General features: G+C 38.7%; 1 protein-coding gene across 1 annotated transcript; it reads left to right on the forward strand.

Annotated features, from left to right (window-relative positions):
• The first annotated feature begins 3,238 nt into the window (after nucleotides 1-3,238).
• On the forward strand, nucleotides 3,239-7,067 carry scrt1a (scratch family zinc finger 1a). The gene is made up of 2 exons (XM_073822102.1): nucleotides 3,239-4,399; nucleotides 5,096-7,067. Exons 1-2 carry the CDS (start codon nucleotides 4,285-4,287, stop codon nucleotides 5,806-5,808), a joined length of 828 nt encoding a protein of 275 aa, XP_073678203.1. The 5' UTR covers nucleotides 3,239-4,284; the 3' UTR covers nucleotides 5,809-7,067.
• The last annotated feature ends 3,940 nt before the right edge of the window (nucleotides 7,068-11,007 follow it).

The following is an 11,007-nucleotide window of genomic DNA, read 5'->3' on the forward strand; positions in this document are numbered from 1 at the left end:
GTATGCTTTGGTAAGAGAGATAGATGGTGCAATAACTTGTGATTGTATGAACGCATGACTGTGGAAATAGATTGTGACATTTTCCTGTATCGTCTGAAGCTGTGAGTTTAACCTTATTTTTTTCTTTTGTCAGCTTTTCAGCGGTATATGATGGCTCCATCCATCCATCTGATGTTCCTTTTCTCTGGAAACAGTGGGGAAAGTGCAGGTGTGACCTTAAAGAGCTACTTCTACCTAATCTGACCTATGAAAATAACACTGTCAGGTTGATTGGGTCAAATTAAATTATATATTTGACTTGAATAAAACTAGTTAATTTAGGATATCTGGCAAAACAATTTACAGTCTGGAGCTCTTAAAGAGATAGTTCACCCAAGATCATTATTTACTCACACGTAGGTTGTTCCAAACCTGCATGACTTGCGACACAGAAGATAATCTTTTGACAAATGTCACGGCAATAAAAGTCAGTGGTCTAATGTTGTTTGAAATATAGTCATACAGGTTTGAAACAACATGAGGTTGAGGTGGCATTGTGTGCAACCCTAAAACATATGTGCTTATTTGGGTCAAAAATGTATGGAAGCTGGTTTCCCCCACAGGATAAAAACATAAGGTAATTGCAACATTTTCTCACACAAATCACTTTTTTTCTTGTAGTTCTGAATTTATATCTCATAATTGATAGATATAAATGCAGAATTGCAACTTTTTTTTTGAATTGCAAGATATAAACTCACAATTATGAGATATAACTCAGAATTGCAACTTTTGGTAGAATTGTATTACATAAACTCAGAAATGTGAGATAAATTCAGAATTGCAACTTCGGTAGAATTGTGAGACAAACTCAGAATTGTGAGATATAAACCCAGTTTCATGAGATATAAACTCAGAATTGCAACTCTTATTCTTAAAACTGCAAAATATAAACTGAGTAGAATTCGTTTTTTTATAGAATTGTGAGACAAACTCAGAATTGCAATTTTTGTAGAATTGTGAGACAAACTCAGAATTGTGAGATACAAACCCAGTTTTATGAGATATAAACTCAGAATGGCAACTTTTTTTCTTAGAATTGCAAGATATAAACTCAGAATTGCGAGTAGAATTAGAATTGTTTTGTAGAATTGTGAGATAAACTCAGAATTGCGAATAGAATTTGAATTCTGTAGAATTGTGAGACGAACTCAGAATTGTGAGATATAAACCCAGTTTTGTGATATATAAACTTAGAATTGCAACTTTTTTTCTTAGAATTGCAAGATATAAACTCAGAATTGCGAATAGAAATAGATTTTTTTGTAGAATTGTGAAATATAAATCCACTTTTGTGAGATTTTAACTCAGAATTGCAACTTTTTTTCTTAGAATTGCAAGATATAAAGTAGAATTAGAATTTTTTGTATAACTGTGAGACAAACTCAGAATTTCATTTTTTTTTTAGAATTAAGATATAAACTCAGAATTGCAACTTTTTTTTCTCAAAATTGCTATATACTGTATAAATCGCAATGTCATTTTATTTTTTTCAACCTGTGACGGAAACATGCTTCCATAGTAATGCCATTATATGCATATTCTTCATAAAATCAGTGTTTTGTCAGTAAAAATAGATGTTAATGATAACTGTGTTCTTGTGCAGTGGTAGATAGTGGTTGCTAAAGCTGATAAAACCAGTATGTGCTCAATTAGACAAAAAATAATTCATATACTAAAACATTTTTCTGATCATTTGAGACATTTTCTTTTAGGGTCAGAGTTGACTTTTAAATGACAGCTTGCCTTTTTCTCACTAAATATAAATCCGAACATAAACATATGTTCATATAATATTAAACATTGCATAGAAATTACAAAATTAAAAAATATTTTTGAGTCATGTATGTATGTACAGTAACCTAAAAACCCCTTTAAATATAGTTAAACTAAATGTGGACAATTACAGGTAGTTTACATTATCACAGACACCAGCATCAATTAAAAAGACGCTTCTAGCAAAAAAGTGGACGTTTCAGGGTTAAAGCACAGAAGTAAATAGTGCGTTTCTTCAATATCCTCACTTTGACCTTCCACGTGTCCTTTACAAGCTGCTCCTGAAGTGCCTTGTGTACTGATTTGAATCGGTCTCATTGAAAACGGCGTACGTGAGAATTAAATGTCAATGAAGTTCTTTTGATTTCAACTCCGACGAGACGTTTGTTCGGTGTGTCTCAACACACCGTAGACTATTATTATGCAAATGAGGCGCACTTCAATATTTTCGCCTGTGTTTTTCCAGCTGATGTCAGCACTTCCCGAGAAGCCTCCGTGCGCGAACGTCCTTCTCCCTCCATAAACACGTCAGGTCGCCGTGGGCTGCTGCCGCTGCCGTCCTCTCCGCGCGCTTGGGAATGTCAACTGCTGTGCAACAGTGTCCTACATACTCACTGCATGCTGCTGATACTGTTACACACATGCATGCACATTAATGTGGAATCAACCTAAGGGTCATTCTATGAAACGGGAGCCATTTTTGTCCCTCATTTACATATGTGTAAAATATCTGGTTTTTACCCCCCATTTTTCATGAGGAAGACTATTTTGGGCCTGCTATATTAACTAATATGCACATATTTAATGATTTAATGGAAAGAAAATATATAGAGACGATTGCATTTAGTCTTTTATCCCTATATTTTCTTAGATTTTAGTTGGCTTTTTTTTTTTAATCTTAAAATTGCATCCACAGGTTATCATTGTTTTCTTTTAAATATTTTTTTTTCTCAGAAAGGCGCAATTACGTTAATTTATTTTTTAATTTATTTAATTTATTTTTCAACTGATTTCCATATCTATCCAACTGGAGGACTGCAGTGAAATTGCAATGCGTGCACGCAATGCATCATAGTTGGCGAAAGGCTCGCGTGCCCTAAATGAGAAAATGAACAATGTATAATGACCCTCTAGTCTCTACAGACACGAGTGCAAAGCAGCATTTATCTCTATAACCCTTTCTCTCCGGGTCTGAATGTTCGTGAAACGACAATCCTACTGCGGGACGTCCTTATTCGTCCCATTGAAGGAGTGAACAATGAGAACACGATGTCTGACAACAGTGTGTACTACAGCTCCAGGATCCGCGTTAATTGCGGACATATGGCTCCTACTGGAATCATTGAGGAAACGGACCTTCTGGTACCCAATTCGTGTGATTTGCATGAAAAGAAAGCCATTGGTTTATAGACCGTGATGTAAAAGAATGACCTGAAAGCCTGAGGCCACTGTCAGTAGTTGATCTAGTGGTTCGCGGCAAAAGCAGTGCGCGAAAACGAAAAGCGGGAGGGCGGATTTTGTAAAGTAGCAATGTTGCAAATTAAGTGCAAAACAACAAAATCGTCTTATTAAAATTAGTACCTAAAAATGAACATTTGCATGCAGGATTATTTTGTGTTTATTTATTCTAAGAACCTAAATAGTTTAAACCTATTATTTGTTTTCTAGAAAGGAGGTTAAATTTAAATGTTCATAAAAAATGCATCTATTTATAAAAACGTTTCTTTGATGAAAACCGAACGAAAGTGTGATATAAATAAACCCCTCTGTCTCATTTCAGGCTTCAAGAAAAATCTGGCGAAGGCGTGCATGTCTCACAGCGTCATTAAGCCATCCAGTTCAATGTTGGTCCCGGGAGATTTTTTATGGATTAAATTAAGTACTTCCATCTTCATTTCCCACCTGATCGCAGCCATATAAATCCCAACAGCTGATCAACAGACTTCAGAAAGCCCGACGCCTTCAGACGGAACAGCTGGGAGATAAAGCAGGAGAGAGGAGAGCGAACAGGCTGACGCAGACTCAGCTGTTTCACTGTCCTTTCTGTGTCTTTAGGAGTAGAAAAGCATCTCGGAAACTACAGGACTAGTTAGTTTAAACTTAAAGCCCTAACCTGGAAGATACGATCGTCGTGAAGGGTCCCAGCGGAACTAAAGAGACCAGAAAAAGAGAAAGAGAGAGAGCGCGCAGCAGAGCGGAGCGGAGCTGTCCAGTGCTGAACGCGCGCCGCCGAACGGGAGCTGTCCAGTGCTGAAGTTGCATTTCTGCCGAGAGCATCGCGGCGTCGCGCTGCATCAACACAAGCGCATTCAGGGGCTCGAGGGTCTGCCGTAACCCTGCGCTGGCATCCGAATCTCGGCATTACCGAAGAGGAACGATACTAAAAAAAACGCGTTTTGCCCCAGCGTTGCATGAGGAAAGCGAGCGATTCGACCGGCGGACGAGTGTTTTTCCCCTTCAACGTGAAACATGCCAAGGTCTTTCCTGGTCAAAAAGGTTAAGCTTGATGATTTCTCATCCGCTGATCTGGAGAGCTCCTATGGCAGATCCAGGGCAGACCTCAGCCTGCGCTTTCACGAGAAAGGTAATCACATTTATTTGACATCCATATCATGTTTGCGCAAGGGCATGTGCATGTATGTGGACGTTTGGTCGTTTAAAATCACATCCTCGTGTAGTTGACCCACGGTCACATTGTATTCAATAACGTGAGGCGCATCAGTTTTTGTCGAGTCGGCACATTTCAGGTGTTGCGCTCTTTCAAGCACGCATTCGGCTCGCTTTTAGGCGCATTTTTATTTTACAAAACGCAGCGCTAGCAACAAGTACTTCTCATTTATAGCGAGAGTTATCAAAACGTGAATTATCAAGGCAACGCAGTCTATTAAGGGAACGCTTGATCATGTTTCACGTTATTATTCACGCTCTACATAACCTGCGCTTTGCATACACTTGCATAAGCAGACGTTTATGGAATATTCATGCATGCATCTGGGGGTTACGGAGTAATATCTTTTGTGCATTCGGTACACATCGACCTAATTCTGCTCAGTTTCTATCAAGACTGCAAATGCAATTATAAGCGAAGCGATATCATTCTCCTCGCCATTGTGTTTAAATGGGTTGCCACGCTAATTGAAATGGAGCGCTATTGATTTTTTTTTTTTTTTTTTTTTTTTTGCACGGGCATGCGGGTTAATGTAGAAAAAGTCATTGCGTCTGGGTTCACTTAAACGAGCTGAAGTAACAGGAACTGTTGCATCGCCTTCACTCTCAACAGGCTACATCAGTGACTACATGACCCCGGCACCATACGATGGCGAAAGCGACAGCGGCATCAAAGTGCCCTCGCCCAGTCCCATCTACAGCGATTATGGAGCCCCGGATTCGGACCAGCCCGACAGCCCGCAGTCGGAGATCTCCTCGGGCTACATCAACGGGGACAACGCGGTCAGCGAGGGCTACACGGTGGATGCCTTCTTCATCACGGACGGGAGGTCTAGGAGAAAAGCCATCAGCAGCCCCAGGACCCTTCAGCGGCACACATGCAACGAGTGTGGAAAGACATACGCCACGTCTTCCAACTTGAGCAGACACAAGCAGACGCACCGCAGCATGGACAGCAAAATGGCCAAGAAGTGTCCCACCTGCGGGAAGGTTTACGTCTCCATGCCGGCCATGGCCATGCATTTGTTGACCCACGACCTCAAGCACAAGTGTGACATATGCGGGAAGGCCTTCAGCAGGCCTTGGCTTTTACAGGGACACATGCGCTCGCACACGGGCGAAAAGCCCTTCGGATGCGCGCACTGCGGGAAGGCGTTCGCCGACCGCTCGAACCTGCGCGCCCATATGCAGACACACTCGGCCTTTAAGCACTACAAGTGCAAGAGATGCAACAAGACCTTTGCTCTAAAGTCCTACCTGAACAAGCACTACGAGTCGGCCTGCTTCAAGGGAGCGTTCGCTCCTTTGAGCCCGATGGAAGCGTGAGCGTTTGACAGCACAACAACGACGACGACGACATCTGCGTCTCGGAGGATTAATCGCATGTACCTTAACTTTTCTTTTCTAAGTGTACTCTTTCTCCCGCTGTTCACGTATTCAGAGCTGAAATTTCACTAGTTTTTGCCAAAACTCAGAGGACATTGAAAATGTCTTTGTTTCTCTCGAAAGGTCAAACCTTTTCTAAGTATTGGATAATATTGTACTGCTGCCAGTGGCCACAAAAGTGTTCAGCATTGAGGTAAAACTATTTATTCATTAACTTATTTATCTATTTATATATTTATTTCCTACGAACTGTTAATTTGCACTTTAATTTGTCGTTCAGTTGCCAAGCCTTCGTCATCAATATGCCAAAGCATTTGCCACTTTCTGAATATCTTATTTTTGGTTGCCACTTTATAAATTCGTTGCATGCAAAAAAAAAGAAGAAAAAAAAGGAAAAAAACACTACTACTACTAATGAAATCTATGCCAATTTTATGAAGCTTTGGATTTTTTGCCAAAACCTAGATAGCATCCGTCGGCAATATTTCTCGGGAGTCATGATGAAGAATAGAGCAATAATGCATGGTATTTTTAAAAGCTAAAACGAGTAATAACTATAGCATTTTTAATTACGATTTTATCCAATACTATCAGTAGTCGTTCAGAAGTTAAATATCAGGGAAATGCCAGAGTAGTATTAGCGGATACTTCCACGGGACGGGGAGGGGAAGGGATATAGGGTCCTTTTGTAAGTGGTTATGCACTGCCTGCCTCTTATTTAATAACGTAGTTTTAGAACGTAGGCGCGTGCGCTGCTGAACGGACAGCTTTGCGCGCGATCCGGATCATTTGCTCCAAATCTGCGGATGTGAATGGCGCTAAACCTGGAAACGCTGTTGTAGGAGATCCTACTGCAACATGGACAGCTGGACACAGCAGATTGATCTCTGAAAAGCACTTCTTTGAGAACATTTCCGACTTTTTTGGAAGACAAGAAAAAAAAATAGTAGCACAAACCTTAGCAATTCAGGTAGACAGGCCTTGTATTAGTCGAACCTCTGTTTTTGTATTTACGGACAAGGAGAACTAACTGTTTAATGCAAGACGCCTTGTAAATAATCCTTTGGAATTGAATATTTCTACAAGCTGTAAAGAATCAAATGAACTTATTTCTGGACTTCTTTTCCCTGGGTTTTTTCCCCCAGCATTTGAACAATGTAAAGCACAAACGACACCGGGCATTTTCTCACTTCATAATAAAGAACCAATAAGTAACTACGTCTTTGTGGTCCTGTTTGTTTCAGTAATGCACGAGAAGCGTCCACTGCTGAAACTCAAAACGTGCTGATTCAGAGCCATGCATGCAACTCGGTTGAGTAAGCGTGCGATGACGTCAGCTTGGTGACGCAAGGTTTGTGGTGCATGCAGCGTGCATAATGTGTCAGCGCGTCCCAAAAATCATTTCCGAGATGCCAGACACTCGTGCGACGGCTCTTCCGCAGCATTCAAAGCATGCTTTCATCTCAATTAAATCCTTGACTGACGCCTTTGTTACACATGATTGAATTTTATCCGCATTGTGTTCACGAGGAGCTCTTGAGAAAAAAAAAAGCATGTGATCAAAGAGAATCCAGCAACAGTCTCTCTTTATGGAAAGATCCCTGTATGCTTTGGCAAATATAGCAGTTGCATTAGGGTTTCTTAGAGTACGATTATGCGTTTGGCCATGCTGCAGAGGTAACCTTGAGACATGCGAGTGACGGAGGGAATTTGGCCGTCAGCTTTATCCAGGTCCCAGCAGAGTTCTTATCAACAAGGACTAAAGCACTTCAAAGTGCCTCCTGCTGACTGTGGCTGAACAACAGCTTCATTACTGGAGCTTTCGCTTTTACATAAGCCCACCAAACGCATTACCTGCGTCCCCTACTTTAAAAAGCATGCAGAGGAAAAAAAAGGTTTTCAGTCACAAAACAACAAATTACAGTCCTCTGACTGAATCCTCCTTCAAGGTCATTTGTGGGAAATCTGCAGAGAGTCATGCAACTTTCTAGAACAACAGTTTGTTTAAAATCAACATGAAATGGAACCCTTATTAGTAACTCTAATGTTTGTTAAAGGAATGGTTCAGCCAAAAATGAAAATTAGCTGAAAATGCTTTCATCCTCAGGCTATTCAAGATGTAGATGAGTTTGCTTCTTCATGGGAACAGGTTTGGAGAAATGTAGCATCACTTACTCACCAATGGATCCTCTGCAGTGAATGGGTGCCATCAGAATGAGAGTCCAAACAGCTGATTAAAACATCACAATAATCCACAAGTAATCCACACCACTCCACTCCATCAATTAACGACTTGTGAAGAGAAAAGCTGCATGTTTGTAAGAAACAAATCCATCATTAAGATGTTTTAACTTTAAACTGTTACTAAAAAAAATGAGTCCTTTATCAATAATGTTGCTTTCTCCAGTGAAAAATTTGTCTAGTCTGAACCAGGAGAGAAATATGCACAGATCAAGCGCCGTTTACAAGCGAGTTTTACAGTTCTAAACAAAATGTGGGTGAATTTTGATGTGAGAGGACAACAGATGTTGGAACTTTTCACTGGAAAAAAAGTTAAAACGTCTTAACAATGGATTTGTTTCTTACAAATATGCAGCTTTTAACTTTAGAAGATGTTAATTGATGGACTGGAGTGGTGTGGATTATTGTGATGTTTTTATCAGCTGTTTGGACTCTCATTCTGACGGCACCCATTCACTGCAGAGGATCCACTGGCGTGCAAGTGATGTAATGCTACATTTCTCCTGCTACAACCTGTTCCCATAAAAAAAAAACTAATTCTGCTACATCTTGGATAGACCTGAGAGTGAGTAAAATCTCAGCACATTTTCATCTTGGGGTGAACTATTCCTTTAATAAAGTAAACAGAGTTTTGACTTCATGCTGACTTAAAGAACTTCAGCAAACATCATTTTGTATCGCCTCAGAGTTTGGATGCATTCAGAAGTGAAATGCCTCGACTACATCCAATATTCCTCCTTCAAACTGCAAACATTCAAGCCTGTTGGCCCACAACCAGCTTAGTTTAGTGGTAGGGAACAGGGTTTTGGGAAACAGCCAAAAATGCATCTGTGCTACACTAGTTCCCATCTCACAGCAGACAGGTGGTCAGAAACAAGTGGTTGAAACAAAGCGATTTGGAATTGTTCGCAAAAGCATCAGGTTTATGCATTAAGAAATGTAATAATGAATTTATATTTATGACGACTTTAATTGATGGGATTATAACTGCAGAGGCATACGTGTGTGAGAGAGAGAGCTGCAAACAGTGTTGCTCCACCAGAATGACTCATGAACATTAGCAGGCAGAAGGGTGAAGGAACATCACAAACCCTCCAGTCTTAAACATCTCTCCAGGATGACACACAACACTTTGTTCTGACCCTCCGTGTGTTGAGTAATACCCCTGTGACTTTCCCTATGTCTGTTCACAACCTCCAAACCCGTGACACGTGAATCATTCGGCTTCTTACTTTAAACCTATAAAACAACTGAAGTTAATAATATATGAAGTAGAAGGAATAGTTCACCCAAAAATCAGTCACTGCTCATGAACGCTGTTTTCTGTGAAAAAGAACTCACTGAATAATTCATTTAATTCTGTTTGTCTGTTTTTCACACAAATCTATTATATGACTTCAAAAAACTTGGAATTTAGCATGTGGCCATACGGACTACTGTTTTTATGGTGTTTATATGTTTTAAAAATACTTTTTTATGCTAGAAAGACATGGTCACAATGAACACAAAACCAGTCCTTAGTAGCATGGATGTATTTGTAGCAGTAGCCAAAAATACATTGTTTGGGTCAAAATGATCAATTTTATGCCAAAAATCATTAGGATATTAAGTAAAGATCATGTTCCATGAAGATATTTTGTAAATGTCCTATGCTAAATATATCAAAACATAATTTTGATTAGTAATATGCATTGCTAAGAACTTCATTTGGACAACTTTAAAGGTGATTTTCTCAGTATTTTGATTTTTTTGCACCCTCAGATTCCAGATTTTTAAATAGTTGAATCTCGGGCCATCCTAACATTGTTGTTTCCATACATGAATGGAAAGCTTATTTATTCAGCTTTCAGACAGTGTATAGATCTCAATTTCCAAAAAATTGACCCTTATAACTGGTTTTGTGGTCCAGGGTCACACATTGTGAATAATTCATCCATGTATTTAAAGTTTGACCTTGTAATTTTTTTTAATCAAATGTCATAACTTGATCTTCCAGTGAAATGAAAGACTTCTCTCTGACATATGCAGGACGTCTACAATCATTTGCTTAAACTCCGCCCCTGCAAGTTTTAAATGCCACGCCCACATCTCAACAACCAATCAACAGCATAGAACCAAGTCCCACCCTAAATTTTTTGTTTTTCAATAATCTGCTACAATTGGATGTACATCACAATAAGGAAGAAAAGATCTGTCTCTACTTCCATTTCATTAAGACTTTAACTGACTTCCAAACAACAGATTATAAACAAGAGTCTTGTCTGTTAAAAAATTATAAAATCTGGATGCACAGAAATTCTAATCATTCCTGTCTTCTATAAAACCGTTCGTCAAGAATGACATGCTATTATTTAAAACTATTTTGACTTATTTTTTCTTATGATATAATGTATTTTAGATTAACCTGCTCATATATTATTATTATTAAACAATTTTTACACAGACATTTTTAGTAAATGTTACAATTACAAAGAAACAACAAGTAGCACACTGAATTAAATGTAAGGTTTTAAGGAGAAACACTTAAATAGTATTTTGTAAATATACAGTATTTTTTTTTACACATTTTGCATGTGTATATATAACAAATCTCAACTGCTTGAATTTTATTTTGATGCAAAATCTAATTATATGTTGTTCTTCTGAACTTTCTATTCATCAAAGAAACCATAAAAAAAATCTACTCGGCTGTTTTCAACATCATAATATTAACAACAAATGTTTTGAGCAGCAAATCAGAATATTATAATGATTTTTAAAGGATCATGTGACTGGAGCAAAGATGCTAAAATTAAGCTTTCAAATCACAAGAATAAATTACATTTTAAAATATATTCAAATATAAGCAGTTAGTTTAAATAGTAAAAATATTTCAAAATTTTACTATTTTTGCTGTAC

This window comes from Garra rufa, chromosome 17 (assembly GCF_049309525.1).
Source record: "Garra rufa chromosome 17, GarRuf1.0, whole genome shotgun sequence".
NCBI classification, from domain to species: domain Eukaryota; kingdom Metazoa; phylum Chordata; class Actinopteri; order Cypriniformes; family Cyprinidae; genus Garra; species Garra rufa.

What these genes read in the sequence shown, in the direction of transcription:
- scrt1a (XM_073822102.1), top strand. Translation starts at nt 4,285, where the DNA reads ATGCCAAGGTCTTTCCTGGTCAAAAAGGTTAAGCTTGATGATTTCTCA. An exon ending in CCTGCGCTTTCACGAGAAAG is followed by an intron (nt 4,400 to 5,095) that starts GTAATCACATTT and finishes CACTCTCAACAG; the next exon opens with GCTACATCAGTGACTACATG.